At 33.1% G+C, this 26,456-nt stretch overlaps 1 protein-coding gene across 3 annotated transcripts in view; it reads right to left on the minus strand.

Annotated features, from left to right (window-relative positions):
• Nucleotides 1-989: 989 nt before the first annotated feature.
• Nucleotides 990-26,456, minus strand: part of LOC133550947 (regulation of nuclear pre-mRNA domain-containing protein 1A-like) — a 28,554-nt gene continuing 3,087 nt past the window's right edge. The window contains exons 2-7 of one of the 3 annotated variants that reach the window (XM_061897128.1): nt 21,857-21,986; nt 21,675-21,781; nt 21,508-21,602; nt 16,502-16,628; nt 10,234-10,409; nt 990-1,371 (exon numbers count right to left, since the gene is read on the minus strand). In XM_061897128.1, the coding sequence (XP_061753112.1) occupies nt 1,273-1,371; nt 10,234-10,409; nt 16,502-16,628; nt 21,508-21,602; nt 21,675-21,781; nt 21,857-21,986 (734 nt within the window). In that variant the 3' untranslated portion in view covers nt 990-1,272. Of the gene's footprint in view, nt 1,372-5,586; nt 8,135-10,233; nt 10,410-16,501; nt 16,629-21,492; nt 21,603-21,674; nt 21,782-21,856; nt 21,987-26,456 lie in introns of those variants that run through there. The other 2 variants (XM_061897127.1, XM_061897129.1) reach the window with 2 other exon arrangements.

The following is a 26,456-nucleotide window of genomic DNA, read 5'->3' on the forward strand; positions in this document are numbered from 1 at the left end:
GACCCCGGAAGTAAATAGGGGGGGAATGTTTTTGTAGGGGGGAAGAAATTTGGCGTGACAGAGCCAGACTTTTAGACTCCCTCTACTGGCCTGGCGCTTCACTGCAACAGCAAAGAAAAGACTGTCACGCTAAATTTCTTCCCCCCTACAACCCCCCCTCCATTTACTGTTTTTAAATGAGCTGACAGTTCTTTGCTCCTGCTAAATGAATTGCACTGAGTGGAGCGGATCACCACTCCAAGATGGCGGCCCAAAATCTCTATGTTAATAACGAGCTGTCACGCCAAATTTCTTCTCCCTACAAAAACCTCCCGCCCCCCATTTACTTCCGGGGTCATGATTAATACAGACGTTTTGTTAACGCTATATTATAAAATTCAAAAACAATTTACAGACACAAGCTATGGGATGACATAAGAGGAAACGTGACCCCGAAAGTAAATGCGTCACCTCATAGCTTGGGTTTGTAAATAGGTTTTTTTTTTTATAATATAGCGTTAACAAAACGTCTGTATTAATCATGACCCCGAAAGTAAATGGAGGGGAAGTTTTTTGTAGGGGGGAAGAAATTTGGCGTGACAGAGCCAGTCTTTTTAAACGGACTCTGCTCGAGAAAGTGGAGGGCGCCCTCTACTGGCCTGATGCTTCACTGCAACAGCAAAGAAAAGGCTGTCACGCCAAATTTCCTCCCCCCTAGAATCCCCCCCCCCCCCTCATTTACTATGTTTTTAAATGAGCTGACATTTCTTTGCTCCTGCTAAATAAATTGCACTGAGTGGAGCGGATCACCACTCCAAGATGGCGGCCCAAAATCTATGTTAATGACGAGTCATAGTACTAAGCGGAGCGGATCACCACTCCAAGATGGCGGCCCAAGCTCTCTATGTTACTAACGAGCCAGACTTTTTAAACGGACTCTGCTCGAGAAAGTGGAGGGCGCCCTCTACTGGCCTGGCGCTTCACTGCAACAACAAACAAAAGGCCTTCGATCGTGTCCATCATGTTTTATTTATAACGGCGGTTGATACATATTTACAAACAAACTACAAATGCAGCGGCATGATGACGTGTGGCAGGAATAAAAATATAGATATTTACATGCAACTGTTGAGAAAATATAAGCGCGCCAGCAGAAACAATGCATTATGGGTACACTGCAATTGCAATGCGTCACGTGACCAAAACAATGAAGATTAAAAGGACAAGAAACCTTTAAAAAAAAAAAAAAAACAGAATGAAGGAAAAACATGAAACGCGGCGAGAAGGTGAACGTCAAGCCGAGGATTTGCGGAGTCCGCCCGGGAGATTGTTCAGGCGGGATCGCAGCTCTTTGCGGACCTGGGTCACCCGGGCCAGCTTGCGCTTGTACTCCTAGGGAGCACAAGAGAGATGGTGACGTCACTCGGAATAGCCGATCTTTGCACATATTTTAGTGCATCTTTTTAGCCTTCTTATTCCCACTGTTTTGCTGCACAAATGACAACACGTCCCCACAAGAAAAGAAAAAAACAAACACAACCGCTGTTTGGCATTTGTTCGAAACCAAAACATCACAGTTGCGTCAAAGGTGGACGTGAGGGATTTAAAATGCACTAAAAACAGCAAGTTGGGGGGAACAAAGCTCCCTATAGAGACAGTACAGTAAAAATAAAATCTGATAAAAAAAAAAAAAAAAGATAACATGGTGCCTCGGTTAAAGAATGCGTTATAGGTAACAACAAACAGAATTATTTTAATTAATTTAGGTTAACAACAAACAGAATTAATTAAAAAAAAATCCCCCCCAAAAAATGCTATTACAGTAGTACCAGTTAAATGATGTGCTATAAGGTTATTTTTGGTTAAAAAAAAATATTACAATTAATGAAAAAAATAATGAAAACATCTATTACAGTGGTGCCTTAGTTAAAGAATGCAGTATAATTTTGTTTTGGGTCAAAAACAAACATTAAAATTTATTTTAAAATTAATTACAACATCTAACATTAAAGAATGCGTTATAAAATAATTTTTAGTAAACAACAAATATTAAAATTAATTACAACATCTAACATTAAAGAATGTGGTATAAAATAATTTTTAGTAAACAACAAACATTAAAATTATTTAAAAAAAAATACTTTTACAGTAGTACCAGTTAAATGATGTGCTATAAGGTTATTTTTGGTTAAAAACAAATATTAAAATTAATGAAAAAAATAATGAAAACATCTATTACAGTGGTGCCTTGGTTAAACAATGCAGTATAATCTTGTTTTTGGTCAAAAACAAACATTAAAATTAATTTTAAAGTTAATTACAACATCTAACATTAAAGAATGCGTTATAATATCATTTTTAGTAAACAACAAATATTAAAATTAATTTTAAAATTAATTACAACATCTTACATTAAAGAATGCGTTATTAAATAATTTTTAGTAAAAAACAAATATTAAAATGTATTTTAAAAAAATACTTTTACAGTAGTACCAGTTAAATGATGTGCTACAAGGTTATTTTTGGTTAAAAACAAACATTGAAATTGATGAAAAAAATAAAGCATCTTTTACAGTGGTGCCTTGGTTAAATAATGCGTTATAACGTTTTTTGGGGTTAAAAACGAACATTAAAATTAATAAAAAAAATGGTATTACAGTAGTACCCAAGTTTAATTATGTTATTGAGGTTATTTTTGGTTAAAAACAAACATTAAAATAAATTTAAAAATGAATTAAAACAGCTATTACAGTGGTGCCTTGAATAAAGAATGCAGTATAACGTTATTTTTAGTTAAAAACAAACATTAAAATTAATTACAACATCTAACATTAAAGAATGCGGTATAACGTTATTTTTGGTTAAAAACAAACATTAAAAATAAATAAAAAATGCTATCACAGTAGTACCACAGTTAAATGATGTGGTATGAGGTTATTTTTGGTTAAAAACAATATTTAAAACTAATGAAAAAAATTATTAAAACATCTATTTCAGTGGTGCCTTAGTTAAAGAATGCAGTATAATGTTGTTTTCGGTTAAAAACAAACATTAAAATTAATTTTAAAATTAATCACAACATCCAACATTAAAGAATGCGTTATAAAATATTTTTTAGTAAACAACAAATATTAAAATTAATTAAAAAAAATACTTTTACAGTAGTACCAGTTAAATGATGTGCTATAAGGTTATTTTTGGGTTAAAAACAAACATTGAAATTGATGAAAAAAATAATTAAAGCATCTATTACAGTGGTGCCTTGGTTAAAGAATGCGTTATAAAGTTTTTTGGGGGTTAAAAACAAACAATAAAATTAATAAAAAGAAATAAATATAAAATTCTATTAAAGTAGTGACCAAGTTAAATAATGTTATTGAGGTTATTTTTGGTTAAAAACAAACATCCATCCATCCATTTTCTACCGCTTATTCCCTTTCGGGGTCGCGGGGGGCGCTGGCGCCTATCTCAGCTACAATCGGGCGGAAGGTGGGGTACACCCTGGACAAGTCGCCACCTCATCGCAGGGCCAACACAGATAGACAGACAACATTCACACACTAGGGCCAATTTAGTGTTGCCAATCAACTTATCCCCAGGTGCATGTCTTTGGAAGTGGGAGGAAGCCGGAGTAACCGGAGGGAACCCACACATTCACGGGGAGAACATGCAAACTCCACACAGAAAGATCCCGAACCTGGATTTGAACCCAGGACTGCAGGACCTTCGTATTGTGAGGCAGACGCACTAACCCCTCTACCACCGTGAAGCCAAACAAACATTAAAATAAATTTAAAAATGAATTAAAACAGCTATTACAATGGTGCATTGGTTTAAGAATGCGGTATAACGTTATTTTTAGTTAAAAACAAACATTAAAATTAATTACAACATCTAACATTAAAGAATGCGGTATAACGTTATTTTTGGTTAAAAACAAACATTAAAAATAAATTTAAAAAATGCGATCACAGTAGTACCACAGTTTAATGATGTAGTATAAGGTTATTTTGGGTTAAAAACAAACATTAACATTTATTTTTAAATTAATTAAAACCGCTATTACTGTGGTGCCTCAGTTAAAGAATGCATTATAACGTTATTTTTGGTTAAAAAAAACATTAACATTAATAAAATACAATCTCAACAGCTATTACAGTGGTGCCTCAGTTAAAGAATGCGGTATAATGTTATTTTTGGTTAAAGAAAAGAACATTAAAAAATGCCATTACAGTGGCACCACGGTAAAGAATGTGGTATTATGTTATTTTGGGCTAAAAACAAACAGTAAAATATTAAAAATAATAATAATAATAATATATTAAAACAGACATTACAGTGCTATCTCAAGATAAGAATGTGTTATAACTTAATTTCTGGTTAAAAACAAACATTAAGATGAATGTGAATACATTTTTAAAAAGCTGTTACATTGGTACCACAGTTAAATATTGTGGTATTATGTTATTTTTGGTTAAAAACAAAATTTTTAATTAATTTCCTTTTTTTTTTTTTAAAGCAAGGTATTTGTTACGTCATTTTTTGTTAAAAACAAAGAATACAATCAAAAAAAATAAATTAAAAATGCCTATGTTAAAGAATGAGTTACAAATTTTAGGTTGAAAATAAACATTAAAATATATATTTTTTAAAAGCTGTTACATTGGTACCACAGTTAAATAATGTGGTATTATGTTATTTAACTTTTTTTTTTATTAAAATCAAAGATTACAATTAATAAAAATAAATTAAAACATCTATTACAGTGGTGCCTAAGTTATAGATTGTGTTAGAACGTCATTTTTGGTTAAAAACAAAGATTAAAATGAATAAAAAATAATGTGCAAAGCTATTTCAGTGGTACCACAGTTAAAGTATGTGTTATAATGTTATTTTTGGTTAAAAACAAACATTAGAAAAATAAAATAAATTTAAAAAAGCTATTACAGTGGTGCCTCAGATATAGAATATGTTATGTCATTTTTGGTTAAAAACAAAGAGTAAAATGAATTACAAAAAATAAATTAAAAATGCTATTAAAGTGGTGCCACAGTTAAATAATGGGTTGAAACTTTATTTTTGGTTAAAATCAAACATTAAAATAAATAAAAAATATATTTAAAAAGCTATACAGTGGTGCCTCAGTTAAAGAATGTGGTATTATGTTATTTTTTATTAAAAACAAATATTACATTTATTAAAAAGAAAATAAAAATGTCACAATGCTACCACAGTTTAATAATATATTATTTGTGGTTAAAAACAAACATTTTAATAGATTTAAAAATACATTGAAAAAAAGCTATTACAACGGTACCTCAATTAAATAATGTGTTACAATGTTACTTTTGGTTAAAAACAAACATTACAATTAAAAATACATTAAAATATATATTACAGTGGTGCCTTAGTTAAAAAATGTGTTATAAGGTTATGTTTGGTTAAAAACAAACATTAAAATGGTAAACTTTTTTAAAAACCTATTACAGTGGTACCTCAGATTAAGAATGTGCTAAAATGTTATTTTCGGTTAAAAACAAACATTAAAATTAATACAAATTGTATTTTAAAAAAAAAAAGATACTAGAGTGGTGCCTCCTTTATAGAATGTGTTATGTTATTTTTGGTTAAAAAACCAAATTAAAATTAATAATCTTTTTTTTTTTTTTTTTTTAAAGCTAATGCAGGGGTGCCCCTTTTATAGAATGTGTTATGTTATTTTTGGTTCAAAACAAAAATCAAACGAATAAACACACATTTTAAAAAGCTATCGTAGTGGAGCCTCAGTTAAAAAATGTGTTATTACAATATTTTCCATTAAAATGATTAAAATAAAATAAAACCGCTAATATAGTGGCGCCTCAGTTAAAGAATGTGTTGTAATGTTATTTTCGGTTAAAAACAAATCTAAAATGATTTCAAAAAAATTAATTAGCTTGTTGTCATGTTTTTTGGGGTTAAAAACGAACATTAAAATTAATAAAAAATTAAATTTAAAAAATCTGTTACAGCGTCACCTCAGATAAAGAATAAAAGTTGTTTTTAACCTTTGATGTTTACATTTTCCTGTGTGCTCCTCTCTGCTCACTTTCCTTTTCATAAACAATTTATTTTCTGCATGTCTGTTTTTTTTAATCGTCTCCTTCGGGAAAGCCTGCTTTGGTTAAGAACGTCACTTGCAGAAGATGTCATCATTAACCAAGTCACCAAAGTAGATCTGCAAGCAGTCATTCATTCATTTGATCACAAAAAAGCTTGAATTCATTTTCGGTTGCTTCAATTAATCCTTTGAGTGTAACTAAAGAACATTTACAACACCCTGACTGCATAACAGAATATAAAATTAATGGAATAGACGCTAAATAAAAAGTCAAAAAGGTAAATGTAAATAAAAAAGGTGAATAAAAAGTAAAAGAAAGAATATAGGAGGTAAAATAAGTTAAAGAGAAGATGAACAAAAGATAGAGTAAGTTCAATACAAGATATATATATATATATAAGTTAAATAAGGTAAATAAAAGGTAAAGTAGGATAAATAAAAAGGAAAAGAGGTTAAATGAAAGGTAAAATATTTTAAAAAGAAAAGACAATAAGGAATATAAAAGGTAAATAAAGATTAAAAAAAGGAAAGACAGTTATGGAAGGCACTTTTAATAGCAGGCAACAAGTTAAATAGAACATAAATAAAAGGTAAAATAATTAAATAGAAGGTAAATAAGAGGTAAATTAAATAGAAGGTAAAATAAAAGGTCAAATACGTTAAACAGGAGGTAAATTGAAGGTAAAATAAGGTAAATTGGAGGTAAAATAAGATAAATAAAAGGTAAAATAATTAAATAGAAAGTAAATAAGAGGTACATTAAATAGAAGTTAAATAAGAGGTAAAATAAGTTAAATAGAAGATAAATAAATGTAAAATAATTAAATAGAAGGTAAATAAGAGGTAAAATAGGGTTAAACAGGAGGTAGATAAGAGGCAAATTAAACAGAAGGTAAATACGAGGTAAAATAAGTTAAACAGGTGGTAAATTGGAGGTAAAATAAGTTAGAAGATAAATAAAAGGTAAAATAATTAAATAGAAGGTAAATAAGAGGTAAATTAAATAGAAGGTAAAATAAAAGGTCAAATAAGTTAAACAGGCGGTAAATTGAAGGTAAAATAAGGTAAATTGGAGGTAAAATAAATTAAATGGAAGATAAATAAAAAGGTAAAATAATTAAATAGAAGGTAAATAAGAGGTAAATTAAATAGAAGGTAAATAAGAGGTAAAATCAGGTAAATTGGAGGTAAAATAGGTTAAATAGAAGATAAATAAACGTAAAATAATTAAATAGAAGGTAAATAAGAGGTTAATTAAATAGATGGTAAATAAGAGGTAAAATAAGTTAAACGTGAGGTAAATAGGAGGTAAAATAAGTTAGAAGATAAATAAAAGGTAAAATAATTCAATAGAAGGTAAATAAGAGGTGAACTAAGTTAAATAAGAGGTAAAATAAGTTAAACAGGTGGTAAATAGGAGGTAAAATAAGTTAAATAGAAGATAAATAAAAGGTAAAATAATTAAATAGAAGGTAAATAAGAGGTAAACTAAGTTAAATAAGAGGTAAAAGGGGTTAAATAGAACATAGAGGTTAAGTAATTAAATAGAAGGCAAATAAAAGGTCAAATAAGTTAAATAGAAGGCAAATAAAAGGTAAAATGAGTTAAATAGAAGGTAAAATAAATCATATAAAACAAGGTAAAAGACAATCAAAGAAGGTTCTGTATATAGACGGTAATAAAATGAGTTACAAAAACGGTAAAATAAGTTAAAAGTAAAAAAAATAAAAAAGTAAAATAAGGTCAAAGAAGGAAATTTACCCTAAAAATATGTTTTTTTTTTAAATCAAATGACTTAATAGATGGAACAAAGTAATGAGTAGAAGACTCCATTAGTCTTCTTCTCCTGAACTACAACTGTGTTAAATCTTGGAACACGTGAAAGGTAAAAAAACAGCACTGACAAGACGACTTTCCTTTATTTGAATTGTCTTTTTTTTTTTTCCATTCCAAAGTGGCAAGAGGGCCGTGCTTCTCCTACCGCCTGGACAACAAACCTGCAAGCAGCTCCCAACTCCAGCAAGTGTGTGTGAGAAGACAACAGTTGGACATCACCTGTGTGTTAGTGCATCATTCACAAGCAATGTTTGTTATCCCACAGCCTTATTTTTGTCCTCAAAATTCTACACACAATACCCCATAATGACAATGTGAAAAGGTGTTTTTCAAAAAAAAAAAAAAACGACCCTTGGTTGATGCACCCTAGGCAGCGATTACAGCCTCAGGTCTTTTTGGATACGATGCCACAAGCTTGGCACACCTATCTTTGGCCACTTCCTCTTTGCAGCACCTCTCAACCTCCATCAGGTTGGATGGGAAGCATTATTTTTCCTGCAGGTTGTCTCTGTACATTGCTGCATTCATCTTTCCGTCTGTCCTGACTAGTCTCCCAGTTCCTGTTAATGAAAAGCAACCCCACAGCATGATGCTGCCACCACCGTGCTTCACGGATGGGTGATGACACCTGGCCTTCACGCCAAAGACTTCAATCTTTGTCTCATCGGACCAAATAATTGAGTTTCTCATGGTCCGAGAGTCTTTCAGGTGCATTTTGGCAAACTTTCCACTCTATCATACAAGCCTGATTGGAAAGTTCTCCTCTCTCCACAGAGGAATGCTGTGGTTCTGACAGAGTGACCATCGGGGCGGCATAGCTCGGTTGCTAGAGCGGCCGTGCTAGCAACTTGAGAGTTGAAGGTTCGATCCCCGCTTCCGCCATCCTAGTCACTGCCATTGTGTCCTTGAGCAAGACACTTTACCCACCTGCTCGCAGTGCCACCCACACTGCTTTAAATGTAAAAAATACATATTGGGTTTCACTTTGTAAAGCGCTTTGAGTCACTAGAGAAAAAGCGCTATAAAAATATAATTCACTTCACTTCTTGGTCGCCTCCCGGACTAGACTAAGGTCAATTCAGCAGTGTAGAGTAAAGGCTGTCATTTTTTTTTTTTAACTTTGTGATTACTTAGTTTAACCTACTTAGTGGCCTAGTGGTTAGTGCAGGGTTTGGGAACCCTTTTTGGCTGAGAGAGCCAAGAATCCAAATATTTTAAAATGTATTTCCGTAAGAGCCATATAATATTTTTTCCGACACTCAACACGACTAAACGCGTGCATTTTTAAGTAAGGCCAACATTTCCAGAGTACAACAGGTCTCTTATTCTTTGTAATAACATTGTTATTCAGAAGCTAACTGTGGAGGGGGTGTGGCCCGCAGGCATGCAGCGAAGCGGGGTGTGCTACGACCGGCCTCGAAATCAGCGACAGGTGCGTAGATGGCCCACCTGGGCCTTCTTCTCTAATCACCTGTCGCTCTGTTATAAGCAGCAGCCAGGAGGGGAGACGGGGTTGGGGCTGGAGCCAGAGCGCGAGTGAGAACGAAAAAGACAATTGCTGGAAAGCAACTGAGAGACTTATTGAAAAATAAAACAATATTGTAACCCTGAAACGGGCTCTCATGTCGGTGCTTGGTGGTCTGAAGAACCCCCAGGAGGGCAAGCCCCACACTAATCAATAATAAATAAACAACTTCTTACCATTAACGCAACTTCTTGAACAGGTGCGTTAGGAAATGGATGGATGAATTATTAATGCATGGAAATGTTTTATATTTTGAACGTTATTTTTAACACTGTGATTACAAGTGGAATTATTCATTACTTATCATGTTAAGCAATGTCAGCTCAGATTTATCGGAGAGCAAGATGCAGTCATCAAAAGAGCCACATCTGGTTCACGAGCCATAGGTTCCCTACCCCTGGGTTAAAATGTCACTAGGTTGTGAGTTCAAACCCGGGCTGAGTCATACCAAAGACTAGAAAAATGGGACTGATTACCCCCCTGCTTGGCACTCAGCATCAAGGGTTAGAATTGGGCGTTAAATCACCATTTATGAATCCCGGGCGCGGCCACCGCTGCTGCTCACTGCTCCCCTCACCTCACCTCTCAGGAGGTGATCCAGGGTGATGGGTCAAATGCAGAGAACAATTTCGCCGCCCCTCGTGCGTGTGTGTGTGGCAATCAAGTTGTTTGGGGGTATTGTGTGCAGAATTTTTAGGACAAAATGAAATGTTTCTGTTTTGGAAAATGGCTGTGTAACATAACAAAATGTAGAAAATGTAAAAAAAAAAAAAAAAAAAAGGTATTTACGCACTTCAAGCTTCTGCTCGTTCTGGACCAGGCCGTCCTTCTGGCTTTGCAGGAAGCTGCTGAGCGTGCGCGTCAGCTGCCGCCGGTCGTCGATATCCGCCGCCAGACGGCCGCTGTAGTCGGCCAGCAGCATGCAGGCGTCGTCAACCAGCCGCGAGATGCGCTCCCCCGACTCCTTATCTGGAAGGTCACCAGCACAAAACACATTGGGGGCTTTCTTCTTTTACTTTGGACTCTTGCCCGGTCACGCCGTCTCAGCAGCCTACTTGTCATCACCACTAATTATCAATCAATGTTTATTTGTATAGCCCTAAATCACAAGTGTCTCATAGGGCTGCACAAGCCACAATGACATCCTCGGTTCAGATCCCACATCAGGGCAAGGAAAAACTCAACCCAGTGGGATGACAATGAGAAACCTTGGAGAGGACCAGTGCGATGGACGTCGATTGGGTCCAGCATAATATTATTATGTGAAATAATAAAATTAATTCATCCTTGTTTCCAACGCTACTGCATCAGGTCTCACATGTTTTCTTTATTCATACTATAGGCTGTCAAACCATTCAAATATTTCATTTTTTTGTCCATAGTTAATAAAAATTTGTTTCTATCTTTAGTAAGTGTGATCATTGTCTAGTTCAATATTATCAACAGTGGCCCGGACAATTTGTTGCTTTAAAAAGGCCTTAGTAGCCACATGCGTGGACAGCACCTTTTAGCTCTTATTTCCAAAATTGTGTACAATACTGAATTGGGGTCTTATGGCCACTAATGTGGACACTTATACTGCCATCTGGCTGTGTCAAATGAGTATAACATAAAAATGGAATTTGGGGAAAAAAAAAAAGTTTAAAAATAAGAATTAGCATGTCACTAAACATGAAGTACACGTTTGTACATCATATTAAAAGACGATTCTTAGTTTTTATTCTAATTAGGGTCCAATAAGCCCAAATAGCAAAGAGACATAAAAAAGCATGTAAACAAACAGTTTGGGCCTTAAGAAATTAAGAAAATATCCATCCATCCATTTTCTACCGCTTGTCCCTTTTGGGGTAGTGGGGGGAGCTGGAGACTATCTCAGCTGCATTTGAGCGGAAGGATGGGTACACCCTGGACAAGTCACCACCTCATCGCAGGGCTCAAATATGACTTTTTAAATAAAATAAAAAAAATAGAGAGTAATTAGGGAAATTCGTAGAATTTTTTCCCCCCCAATCATTCATTTATCAAACTCATTGCAGATCGACATTTCTTAAAGTTTTACTTGGCTGTTAGTCTGCCTTTGCTGGATGATAGTGTGCAAGTTGTCCACTTATATACCGTATTATCCGGACTATGAGGTGCACTTAATACCTTTCTGAGTTCCTGCCTGCTCTGTGGGACTTTTGCCGCACACAACCGCCATTACAGAATATGCGAGGACGACTTGTTTCTTATTTATTTTGTAGTTCTACTACAACAAACTTGACAACGGAGAGAAAGAAGAACGAAAGGAACTTTTGAGGGGAATCATTATGCTGAAGAACGCTGATCAGTGGAACTATCTGACAGAGTTTTTACCTCGCTGTAGTCTTTAAATTATTTTCAGTTTATTGTTTATTAGTTTTTACAACATTATTTTCATTACGCAAAGCTTTGAGAAGTGGATGGACTTTTTTAAACGTATTTACGGAGGAGTATGAAGCAGAGTGGAACGAAGGAAAAAAACATCAAATAATTACTTTTTCTGACTTATTATTACCTAATTTATTAACAATATAAAATTTTTATGAAATATAATAAAAAAATACAGATGAATAATTTTAAGTTTTTATTATTTCTTGTTTATTTCATTTTAGGAAAAATGTAAGAATCAGGTAAACTAATCCAACAATATTTGAAAAAAATAATCAGGGAGAGCTTTAAATACCATAAAAAAGTTATAAAAATAAAATAAAGTCCAAGGATTCAACACGCGTGTTTTATAAAAAATAATCATCTGTAAGGTTTTAGCATATTTGATTGTTAAAACATATTTAATTTAATTAGATTTTTAAAAAATAGTGGTGTAGGAAGGAAATTATCTTATTAACTTTGACAGACATATTTATTAATTATCACTGTTTCAGTTATTAGCTCATTTATTTACAATATGAAATTTAGTAGACATAATAAAAAAATACAAGTCATATACAAGAATATTATTTATTTTTCTGTTTATTTTATTTTAGCAAAAATGTAAGAATCAGTTGAAGTAACAACAATATTTGAGAATATAATAAGAGATAACTTTAAATAACAAAGAAAAGTTACAAAAATAAAAAAAGTCCTAGGACTCAACGCACATGTATCATAAAAATAATAATTCTAAAGGTTTTTATTATATTTGATTGTTAAAAAATATTTAATTCAATCCCGTTTAAAAAAAATTGTGCTGTAGTAAGGAAATTGCCGTTATCTCGTTTTATTAATTATCACTATTTCAAATTCTGAGTAATTAGCTAATTTATTTACAATATGAAATTTAGTAGACATACAATAAAAAAATAGTCATATATAAGAATAATTTTCAATTTTTCATTATTATTTCTTGTTTATTTCATTTTAGCAAAAATGAAAGAATCAGTTGAACTAACAACAATATTTGAGAATATAATAAGAGATAACTTTAAATAACAAAGAAAAGTCCTAGGACTCAACGCACATGTATCATAAAAATAATAATTTGAAAGGTTTTAGCATATTTGATGGTTAAAAAATATTTAATTCAATCACGTTTAAAAAAAATAATACAGTAGTAAGGAAATTGGCATTATCCTGTTTTATTAATTATCACTATTTCAAATTCTTAGTAATTAGCTAATTTATTAACAATATAAAATTTAGTAGACATATAATAAAAAAATAGTCATATATGAGAATAATTTTTATTCTTTATTATTATTTTTTGTTTATTTTATTTTAGCAAAAATGTAAGAATCATTTGAACTAACAACAATATTTGAGAATATAATAAGAGATAACTTTAAATAACAAAGAAAAGTTACAAAAATAAAAAAAAGTCCTAGGACTCAACGCACATGTATCATAAAAATAATCATTTGAAAGGTTTTAGCATATTTGATGGTTAAAAAATATTTAATTCAATCACGTTTAAAAAAAATAATACAGTAGCAAGGAAATTGGCATTATCCTGTTTTATTAATTATCACTATTTCAAATTCTTAGTAATTAGCTAATTTATTAACAATATGAAATTTAGTAGACATATAATAAAAAAATAGTCATATATGAGAATAATTTTTATTCTTTATTATTATTTCTTGTTTATTTTATTTTAGCAAAAATGTAAGAATCATTTGAACTAACAACAATATTTGAGAATATAATAAGAGATAACTTTAAATAACAAAGAAAAGTTACAAAAATAAAAAAAAAGTCCTAGGACTCAACGCACATGTATCATAAAAATAATCATCTGAAAGGTTTTAGCATATTTGATTGTTAAAAAATATTTAATTTAATCACGTTTAAAAAAAATTGTGCTGTAGGAAGGAAATTGGCGTTATCTCGTTTTATTATTATCACTATTTCAAATTCTGAGTAATTAGCTAACTTATTTTCAATATGAAGTTTAGTAGACATACAATAAAAAAATAGTCATATATAAGAATAATTTTAATTTTTTATTATTATTTCTTGTTTATTTCATTTTAGCAAAAATGTAAGAATCAGTTAAACTAACAACAATATTTGAGAATAAATAAAAGAGAGCTTTAAATAACAAATAAAAGTTACAAAAATAAAATAAATTCCTCGGAGTCAATGCACATGTATCATAAAAATAATAATCTTTATGGTTTTAGCATTTTTGATTGTTAAAAAATATTTAATTCAATCCCGTTTATAAAAAATTGTGCTGTAGTAAGGAAATTGCCGTTATCTCGTTTTATTAATTATCACTATTTCAAATTCTGAGTAATTAGCTAATTTATTTACAATATGAAATTTAGTAGACATACAATAAAAAAATAGTCATATATAAGAATAATTTTCAATTTTTCATTATTATTTCTTGTTTATTTCATTTTAGCAAAAATGTAAGAATCAGTTGAACTAACAACAATATTTGAGAATATAATAAGAGATAACTTTAAATAACAAAGAAAAGTCCTAGGACTCAACGCACGTGTATCATAAAAATAATCATTTGAAAGGTTTTAGCATATTTGATGGTTAAAAAATATTTAATTCAATCACGTTTGAAAAAAATAATACAGTAGTAAGGAAATTGGCATTATCCTGTTTTATTAATTATCACTATTTCAAATTCTTAGTAATTAGCTAATTTATTAACGATATGAAATTTAGTAGACATACAATAAAAAAATAGTCATACATAAGAATAATTTTTATTCTTTATTATTATTTCTTGTTTATTTTATTTCAGCAAAAATGTAAGAATCATTTGAACTAACAACAATATTTGAGAATATAATAAGAGATAACTTTAAATAAAAAAGAAAAGTTACAAAAATAAAAAAAAAGTCCTAGGACTCAACGCACATGTATCATAAAAATAATCATCTGAAAGGTTTTAGCATATTTGATTGTTAAAAAATATTTAATTTAATCACGGTTAAAAAAAATTGTGCTGTAGGAAGGAAATTGGCGTTATCTCGTTTTATTATTATCACTATTTCAAATTCTGAGTAATTAGCTAACTTATTTACAATATGAAGTTTAGTAGACATACAATAAAAAAATAGTTATATATAAGAATACTTTTTTTTTTTCATTATTATTTCTTGTTTATTTCATTTTAGCAAAAATGTAAGAATCAGTTGAACTAACAACAATATTTAAGAATATAATAAGAGATAACTTTAAATAACAAAGAAAAGTCCTAGGACTCAACGCACATGTATCATAAAAATAATCATTTGAAAGGTTTTAGCATATTTGATGGTTAAAAAATATTTAATTCAATCACGTTTAAAAAAAATAATGCAGTAGTCAGGAAATTGGCATTATCCTGTTTTATTAATTATCACTATTTCAAATTCTTAGTAATTAGCTAATTTATTAATAATATCAAATTTAGTAGACATATAATAAAAAAATAGTCATATATGAGAATAATTTTTATTCTTTATTATTATTTCTTGTTTATTTTATTTTAGCAAAAATGTAAGAATCATTTGAACTAACAACAATATTTGAGAATATAATAAGAGATAACTTTAAATAACAAAGAAAAGTTACAAAAATAAAAAAAGTCCTAGGACTCAACGCACATGTATCATAAAAATAATCATCTGAAAGGTTTTAGCATATTTGATTGTTAAAAAATATTTAATTTAATCACGTTTAAAAAAAATTGTGCTGTAGGAAGGAAATTGGCGTTATCTCGTTTTATTATTATCACTATTTCAAATTCTGAGTAATTAGCTAACTTATTTACAATATGATGTTTAGTAGACATACAATAAAAAAATAGTCATATATAAGAATAATTTTTATTTTTTATTATTATTTCTTGTTTATTTCATTTTAGCAAAAATGTAAGAATCAGTTAAACTAACAACAATATTTGAGAATAAATAAAAGAAAGCTTTAAATAACAAATAAAAGTTACAAAAATTAAATAAATTCCTCGGAGTCAATGCACATGTATCATAAAAATAATAATCTTTATGGTTTTAGCATTTTTGATTGTTAAAAAATATTTAATTCAATCACGTTTAAAAAAAATTGTGCTGTAGGAAGGAAATTGGTGTTATCTCGTTTTATTATTATCACTATTTCAAATTCTAAGTAATTAGCTAATTCATTTACAATATGAAATCTAGTAGACAAACAATAAAAAAAATAGTCATATATAAGAATAATTTTTATTTGTTATTATTATTTCTTGTTTATTTCATTTTAGCAAAAATGTAAGAATCTGTTAAACTAACAATATTTGAGAATAGAATAAGAGAGAGCTTTAAATAACAAAGAAAAGTTACAAAAATAAAATTAATTCCTAGGAGTCAATGCACATGTATCATAAAAATAATAATCTTTATGGTTTTAGCATTTTTGATTGTTAAAAAATATGTAATGTTTATTTTATTTCGAGAATAATGTAACAGTTTTTGAGAATATAAAAAAAGTTAGAGAAAAAAGAAAGAAGGCACATGACAGGATGGATGAAGTGATAGCTATCATGAGACCAGTGTACCTAAAGAAGTGGCTGGTGGGTGCAGTAGTGAGTTAGGCCCCGCCTCCTCGTCAGTCCCTACCTGTGATCCTGTGAAGCAAGGACGCGTCCTGCACCTCGGCGGGAAGCGAGGAGATGCGCTGTCGCAACAGCGAGTCTCCCGAGGTGGCGTTCTCCAGCTCCTGGAGGGCTCGGATCAACTCGGCCGTCTGCGGGCAAAAGGAGGTGTTTAGTTTGCGGAAGATGTTCGATCATTAAATATTGTCTCGTTAGGGGTCCCAGCTTATGTCCACATGTACACCGGTTAGTCAAAATATACATACTCTCTCTTTTACAGGCTGACTTGTGCATGCCAAGGCAGCAGGTGGCGCTACAGCCACGATCAATGAGGAAGAAGAAAGTCACTTCCTGGCTACCCGTGCTAGGCTGTTGCCTAGAGCAGTGCTTTTCAACCTTTTCTAACCCCAAAAATCCGCAGGCACATCACTAGCAGAAAACATAAACATTTTTAACTCCGCTGACATTATTGACAGTAAAAAAGTCGTCTTCGCAATTATTGGATATGAATTCAAACCGTAACTAACAATGCATCACTATAGCTCTTGTCTCAAAGTAGGTGTACTGTCACCACCTGTCACATCACGCCCTGACTTATTTTGAGTTGTTTGCTGTTTTCCTGTGTGTAGTGTTTTAGTTCTTGTCTCGCACTCATATTTTGTGGTTGATTGTCATGTCATGTACGGATGGATGTACTTTGTGGATGCCATCTGCTCCGCGCGCTGTAAGTCTTTGCTGTCGTCCAGCATTATGTTTTCGTTTACTTTGCAGCCAGTTCAGTTTTAGTTTTGTCTTACAAAGCCATCCCTAAGCTTTAATGCCTTTTGTTTATTTTTGGTTTAAGCATTAGATACCTTTTTACCTGCACGCTAACGTCTGCATATTGAAAAGTGATTTTTTTAATTTTCCTGAGGGAACTCTCCTGAAGGAATCAATAAAGTACTATATATCTATCTATATATCTATCTATTTATTTAAACAAACCATGTTCCCGACATCCATCCATCCATTTCCTACCGCTTAGTCCCTTTGGGTGCGCTGGAGGGTATCTACGCTACAATCGGGCGGAAGGCGGCGTACACCCTGGACAAATCGCCACCTCACCGCAGATCTTCCCGAAATCTATTATTCCCGAAATCTATCACACAATTACTGTACCGAGCTGTTGAAAACTCCGAAAACAATTAAAGGTTTGCAAACATTTTTTTTAACCCAATTAGGTAAAATTACATAATTTCCTGCGGCACACCAAACAATATCGCACGGGACACCACTGTGCCGCGGCACAGTGGTTGAAAAACACCGGCCTATAGCTAGCTCCGGTCTTGTTTAGCACGTTTATGTTAGCTTTTGTTTTTTGTTTGGCATACTTTCTTTTGGATACCCGTTGCATTCCCTTTTTTTGTATTAAATATGGCTTTTTTTTTTAATATCTCGATATTTTTAGGCCATGTCACGATGCACCATAAATATCTCCATATTTTGCCTTAGCCTTGAATGAACACTTGATGCATATAATCACAGCAGTATGATGATACTATGTGTCTACATTAAAACATTCTTCTTCATACTGCATTAACATATGCTACTTTTAAACTTTCATGCAGAGAGGGAAATCACAACTAAGTCAATTGACCAAAAGTGTATTTATTAAAGAGTTATTAAGCTGTGGCACAAACATTCATGTCATTTCCAAAACAGAAACTGCAAGATTGTCAGAGACATTTTAAAACAAGCTATGATTGCACTTTTGTGCATGATGTCACTAAGATGACATATCAAAACAACACTAAATTAAAGTGCACTTTGTGTACAGAACCCCACTATAATAGTTTAAAACACATAAGAGTGCACTTTTGTGCATGATGTCACACAAGATATTTCAATAACTGTCAAATAAAAATGAGCTGCATAATAAGAAATCAAATAGTGTATGTCCTTCGCTATGTGGTAGGTTACTGTGGACGTTATCTCCTTATGTTGTTCACAATTTTTTCATACGGTGTTGATGTGGAAATGGTTGCCTCTGCATTTTGTGGGTGTGGAACCGAACGGAGATGTTGACATGCGGAGTTTCAAACACTCTTCATTCTCTAGCGCAGGGGTAGGGAACCTATGGCTCTCGAGCCAGATGTGGCTCTTTTGATGACTGCATCTGGCTCTCAGATAACACCATAAATAATGAATAATTACTAATCACAGTGTTAAAAAAATTTTTCAAAATATAAAACATTCTCAGATATTGGGTTTCACTATGTAAAAGCGCTTTGAGTCACTAAAGAAAAGCGCTATATAAATATAATTCACTTCACTTCATGCATTTTAATCCATCCATCCGTTTTCTACCGCACCTGTTCAAGAAGTTGCATCAATGGTAAGAAGCATTTTCTTTATTAAACGTTAGCTTCAGAATAACAATTCTATTAAAAAGAATAAGAGACTCATTATACTTAAAAAATGTTGGTCTTACTTGAAAAATGCATGCATTTAGTTGTATTCAGTGTTAAAAAAATATGATAAGGCTCTCACTGAAATACATTTTAAAATATTTGGCTTTCATGGCTCTCTCAGCCAAAAAGGTTCCCGACCCCTGCTATAGCGGGTGACTTTTTAAATGACGCTACATATTAGCAGTAATGCTACTTTTTGTAGCAACGCTTTTGCCCCACACTTGACAAATTACGGTTGTCTGTTCGACATATTTATTTATTTATTTCTATTCACTGGGTTCTAACCCAGCATGAGACTTTAAGCTGTTTTTAACTTTTTAACTGTTTTTAACTTTTTATCTAAGAAATTGTTCTTAGGGTCATTGTATTTTCCATTTCAATGTGTTTTTTACTTCTGTTTTAAATGTTATTTTTTTAGTCTGTCCCTGCTTTTATTTCTTTGTGGCGTAAAGCCCTTTGTTCTTCAACTGTGGTTGTTTTTAAAGGGCTTTATTAATAAAGTTGGTATGGTATATTCCCACTTGAAGCCAAACCACCACCAGACAATGGACCTCCTGCGGTTTTTCTTGGGAATTCATTCTGCCTTCATTTGTTAGCAGATTCGCAGCTTCTTTCTCTCGTATTATTATTCGCACCACAGCTAACGTTACCCATGCCGCTACCTCTCTGGTCCGCGAAAGTGTATATTTGTATGTAAGAAGGTGCGCTTGTTTTATGTCTCTGTGAGAAGGAGAGACAAGAAAGAGTGAGAAGAGCCTGTAGTGTAATGCCCGCAGCTGAAAGCAACTGCGTGAGAACGTATACTCCAATAGATAGATAGATCGATAGTACTTTATTGATTCCTTCAGGAAAATTAAAAATATCACGAAATAGTCATTTTCTATATCGCACAGAGAAACCCGCGATATATCGAGTATCTTTGCTATATCGCCCAGCCCTACTTAAATATTGAGTGCACTTTTAACTTCAGTTGTGACTTCCCTTTGTTGTTGCGGCCCCCAGCCAGCCATAACCATGACTAAAACATTTCATACTTACTGAAGCGAACGCAACTGAGATAGGCTCCAGGACCCCTCGCGACCTCGAAAGGAAGAAAGCTGTAGGTAATGGGTGGATGATGAATGAACCGTGCCATGTGTGATGTCTGTAGGAGTGTTTTCATACATATTTCTACAAGTTATCCTAATGTATTGAAGCTAGCGTCGTTAGCATTTGCTAATATGCTAACACATCTACAAGTGTCCGTGTTGGTATCATTAACTTACAATGGCACTCTTTTTGTATTGTTTCAGCTTCACAAATTCCTCAGTAAATTCACCAAAACGTCACCGTGGAGGTATTGAGTCTGTTTGGCAGATTGGAGAGCTAACTTTCGCAGCTGGTGGGTCCATGAAGATGACTTCTGTTTTGTTTCACCAGCCGTTTTACTGCCGTGTTACAGGCTCCGTTTGGAAACCTTGTTAACATTGACAAATAATTATCACTATTTATCACAAATTCTGCCTTATTACCTAATTTATTAACCATATACAATTACATTAAATAATAAAAAAATACTTTGAGTCTGTTTAGCAGATTGGAGAGCTAGCTTGCCCAGCTAGTGGGTCCATGAAAATGACTTCCGCTTTGTTTGATCAGCAGTTTGGAAACCTTGTTAACTTTGACATACTTGTCACTATATGTCACAAATACTGACTTATTATTAGCTAAATTATTATCCATATAAAATTTAAATGAAATAAAAACATACCTTGTAATCATATAAAAAAATATGGTATCAACAATGATAAATGTCGGAATAATTGTATCTAAGTTATCACAAAACTTTGTTTCAATGAGTTCCCGGCGAGCAGATAAAGCTGTCTTTGCTGTTACAATAAAAAGGCTTTTAAAACTCCACTGTGTAGGATGGGAAGCGACATTAAGGTGTCAGTTGCTTTGATGTATTGTAATCCACAGGAAGATTCTAGATCTACAAAACAGAGAGGATGCAGGACTAGACTCCCTCCAGGCACCTTTTCTTTGAACTGTTTTGTAGCCGAAGGCGACGGCTGTTTACGACCCCCCTTCCTTTCGAAACAGTTGTTGCCATGTAATCAGGGAAAGTCCAAATAAAAGAGGCGTACAATCTTTCGTCAGAGCGTGGTGGAAGACTGTACAAAGAGTACAGCCCAAATGTTTCTCCTCAATTGAGCTAAATAAAATTCTGTCTCTGTTTAATTCCTTGCTTCGTTGTCTGTTTAATAGATGTCATCAGTGTTTGAGCCTGACAGTACACCAATTAAGGTATGTACATTTATAAAATATTTGTGTAAATAACTAATTTCACAATGTACATATCTATAGTTTATAGTCCGGTACGGTTAATACATTGTAAAAAAATGTTTCTTCTAAAATGTAATGGGTGAGGGTTAAATAGTATAAAGTCCGGAAAATACAGAACAGTAGCAATATCAAATGTATGACATTTTGGACGTAATTAGCCCAACACTTCTACAATGCTAAATTGGAAAATGTCAATTTGTGTACATGTGGACATGTCCGAAAGTGTCATTGCTTACTACACCGTCAGGACCAGGACCTGTGGGGGCTCCTCTGGGGAACTCCTGGAGGCAAAGTGGTCCTCTGAGGCTTGGATGGACTCGTAGGGTCTCTTCTTGGCCTTCTTGTCGCCGTCTTTGCGGAAGCACAGGAAAGCGTTACTCGACAATAAAGCGTTCTATAGTGGTAGCGGCGAGGCGAGCTTACAGAGGACTTGTGAGAGCTGGTCCAGCAGGTCGTTGTCGTACACGGCTCTCTCCTGCCAGATGGACAACACCCGGCCCAGCTGCTTCTTGCAGCCGTCCTCTCCGTCCCTGCAGGGAGCCCCGCACTCAAGTTTGGGATACATGCGCAGACAAAATAACACAGCAACAAGTCCACCTGCCGACCTGTGAACATGTTTGAACGCGCCGACGATGACCGGCGCAAAATCCTGCGTGAATTCTGGTCCTTTCTTCTTGCTGTTCTGGATGACATCGTTAGCCAAGTACACGAAGGTCAGCTTGCGTGGTACCTCAGCTGCACACGTACGCACGCACGCACGCACACACACACACGCACACACACACACATTAATACTCTATACATAGAGCATCTTTGTTTTTGTTACTAAAAATTTGATGTTTATATGTAATATTCGTTATTGTTTTTTAAACTAATTTAAGTTGCTTTTTGTTTTTCCCCTCTGAAGCACTTAGAGATTCCAAAATTATAAACCGTTATAAATAAAACTAATTATTAATATTTTCTAGCACGGGGATGTCCACAGTGCGGCACGCGGCTCGTTTTTTGCTGACCAGCAAAACAATTCTGAAGACAAAATAAAAACATCCCGGATGACATTATTACACAAAAAAAATAGAAAATGCAATTATGAAAACGCACGTGAATACTGAAAAGTGCAAGCCAAACTTAAATGCTAATGTTAGCTTGCTAACAGTTAAAATGTGTCAAGTACCAAGTCATAACTATAAAGCGTATGCTAAAATGCTAACCTTGGCATGTTAACATGTGTTAAGTACCCAGTGTTTGGCTGAAACATTGGCTGAAGAAGTTAGTGCGCTAAGGTAAGTATGCTAACAGTTAACACATGCTAAGTACCAAGTTTAAGGAGTCTGAGACGTTTGACTGCACAATTGGCTAAAAAAAGTTAACATGCTAATATTAGTATGCTAACATGGGCGTGTTAACAGTAACATGTGTTAAGTACCCAGTCATATGACTTAAAGGTGTTTGGCTGCAAAATTGGCTGAAGAAGTTAGCACGCTAACGTAAGTATGCTAACAGTCAACACATGCTAAGTACCAAGTTTTATGAATCTAAAGCGTTCAACTGCAAAATTAGTCAAAAAAAAGTTAACATGCTAATGCTAGTATGCTAAAATGCTAACATTGGTATGTTAACAGTTAACTTGTCTTAAGTTCCCAGTCATATGACTTAAGGTGTTTGGCTACAAAATTGGCTGAAGAAGTTAGCTCGCTAACGTATGTATGCTAACAGTTAACAAATGCTAAGTACTAAGTTTTATGAGTCTGAGGCATTCGGCTGCAGAATGGACAAAAAAAAAGTTACATTGTTAATGTTATGATGCTAAAATGATAACCATGACATGTTAACAGTTAACATGTGTTAAGTACCCAGTCATATAACTTAAAAGGTGTTGGGCTGCAAAATTGGCTAAAGAAGTTAGCTCGCCAATGTAATTTTGCCAACAGTTAACACATGCCAAATACAAAGTTTTATGAGTCTGAGGCGTTCGGCTTAAAAATTGGCAAAGAAAAAGTTAACATGGTAATGTTAGTATGCTAAAATGCTAATATTGGCATGTTAACAGTTAACACGTCTTAAGTACCCAGTCATATGACTTTTAAGGTGTTTGGCTGCAAAATTGGCTAAATAAGTTAGCTCGCTAATGTAAGTATGCTAACAACTAACACATGCTAAGTACCAAGTTTTATGAGTCTGAGGCATTCGGCTGCAAAATTGGCAAAAAAAGTTAAAATGTCAATGCTAGTATGCTAAAATGCTAACCATGACATGTTAACAGTTAACATGAGTTAAGTACCCAGTCATATGACTGAAAGATGTTCGGATGCAAAATTGGCTAAAACATGCTAAAGTTAGTATGCTAAAATGCTAACAATGGCATATTTACAGTTAACATGTGTTAAGTACCCAGTCATATGATTTAAAGGTGTTCGGCTGCAAAATTGGCTAAAAAAAGTTAACATGCTAATGTTAATATGCTAAAATGCAAACCTCGACATGTTAACAGTTAACATGGGTTAAAGCTACTCTTTATTTACTTGAAACAGTGCTAATTTGGGTGTATTTGGAAAGGTTTACAGGCAAAATATACAAACGATCATGAACAAATATTGATATGGAATGGAGTGGATTTAAACTGGCGACCAAAGCTTATTTGGCCTGCCGAATATCACAAAATAGGCTTCTTGAAACCATTCTAACTAAAGTAATGCAGTTAAAATTGAACATTTAACGCGGACCGAACAACAAAGTATGATGTATTTTGTATTGGCGGTCATGTTGGTTTTTGGCTGAGTAGTTTTGGCGATTAAAGCCTGTTTATGACATGCAGCGCTACATTTGGCCAGTAGGTGGCGAAAACGCTCAATTTAGGTTTAATTGTGTTGAGCCACATTCATTGTGTGCAATGTTTGTAGTGGATGTTGTTAAATTTCTATGTGTAAACTGTATTACCACTAAACCTATTTTATTTATGTAAAATACACTATGGACATTATGCAAAATACACAATTAATGTTAGATATTTCCATCCATCCATCCATTTTCTAACGCTTATTCCCTTTGGGGTCGCGGGGGGCGCTCGTGCCTATCTCAGCTACAATCGGGCGGAAGGCGGGGTACACCCTGGACAAGTCACTACCTCATCGCAGGAGGTTAGATATTTGTAATGTTTATTTTATGTTTAAATTTTCAGTCGTACAAACCTAAATAAAGGAAGAAATGTAAAGAAATCAAAACCAAGGAAGGAAAATAATTCAAAAGAAGAAACCTCAATCATCAACAAAACTTCTGGAGCTTTTGTTTCTTCATGTTGTTAACTCTCTGTGCAGCCTCTAACACTCGTAGCTGAGGTAGAACAACATATTTTTGAAAGCCCTTGTGTTTACCTTGCAATTAGGTAAATGAAGTCTCAACAAAATATCATCTACTTAGACATTTTCTGACAAAACATCCGAATTACGATATGCGGCCCCTGAGCACTTGGGTTCTTGAAACTGCGGCCCTCTTCATTATGTTCTTGAATAGCCCTAATTAATACACTCAGGAACTTTTTGTGGAAATATTTTGTCTCATTTAGCTGTAAATGTCAATGTTTGCTTGCGATATTATGATTCAGTATATTTAATTTTGTATTTATTTAACCTTTATTCAACCGGGAAAGTGCAATTGAGTTTAAAAACCTATTTTCAATGGAGCAAAAGATAGTTACATAACATTTCTTAGTGTTTGAAAACATTAGTTTAGTCTTTTCAGCACCGAGGACTAGTTTTGGCCGCAGAAGTGTGTGATGGACGCCATCAAAGGCTTTCTGCAGAGATTCTACAGCTTCAGCAAGGTTCAAACCAAAACAGAAAGTTATGTCATTAGCGTAAAAATGTATATTTGTTGTAATTCATTAATATACACCAGTGGTCCCCAACCACCGGTTCGGAGACCGTTACCTGTCCGTGACACAATCACAACTGGGCCGCACAGAAACATTAATTAATTTATAAACGAAGGCATTTTCTCCGACTTCATTTTTGCCTGTTCCATTAAACCAAGGGTTACAAACTAATTTTAGCGCAGGAGTCGCATGGAGCAAAAAACATGTGCCGGACTATTAAAATCATGGCTCTAAAATTAAAAAATAAAGACAACTTCAGATTGCTTTCTATGTTTTACTTTGGCCAAAAATAGAACAAACACATTCTGAAAATCTTACAATAAAAACATAGAAAAAAAATACTGTGAGCGATAAAGTTTAGATCAATGAATAAAATAAGAAAGTGAATTAATGTTTATAACTGATGACTTTTATCTATGCAAAAAAAAAGTGTTTTGTTTTGTATAATTGTTTTTATGACTTAAGTAACATTTATGATTACCTTTTTCCAAAACACAACATAGAGCAGTGTCTTTCAATTACTGTGAAATTATCTAATTTCACCTATTTGGGTTAAAAATATTTTTTGCAAACCACTAATTATCTGCAAATGATGTGTTGTTGTTGAGTGCCTGCGCTGTCTTTAGCTCGGCAGAGTAACAAAAGGTGAGTGCCCCTAAAAAAAGGCATTGAAGCTTAGGGAAGGCTATGCAAAACCAAACTAAAACTGAACTGGCTACAAAGTTAACAAAAACAGAATGCTGGACGACAGCAAATACTTACTGTTGAGCAAATGTACATCCAGCCTTGACATGACAATCAACAGCATTATTCACATGTGAATAATATACAGTCTATTATACAGCATTATTCACATGTGAGTAATATAAATACAGTCTATTATACAGCATTATTCACATGTGAATAATATAAATACAGTCTATTATACACCATTATTCACATGTGAATAATATAAACACAGTCTATTATACAGCATTATTCACATGTGAATAATACAATGGAATATACAGCATTATTCACATGTGACTAATATAGTCTATTATACAGCATTATTCACATGCGAATAATATAGTCTATTATACAGTATTATTCACATATGAATAATATACAGTCTGTGAAACAGCATTATTCACATGTGAATTATATAAATACAGTTTATTATACAGCATTATTCACATGTGAAGAATATAAATAGTCAATTATACAGCATTATTCACATATGAATATTATGAATAGTCTATTATACAGCATTATTGACATGAGAATAATATAAAAACAGTCTATTATCCAGCATTATTCACGTGAATAATATAAATACAGTCAATTATACAGCA

The sequence above is a fragment of the Nerophis ophidion genome, linkage group LG04 (genome assembly GCF_033978795.1).
Source record: "Nerophis ophidion isolate RoL-2023_Sa linkage group LG04, RoL_Noph_v1.0, whole genome shotgun sequence".
In the NCBI taxonomy this organism is placed as follows: Eukaryota; Metazoa; Chordata; class Actinopteri; order Syngnathiformes; family Syngnathidae; genus Nerophis; species Nerophis ophidion.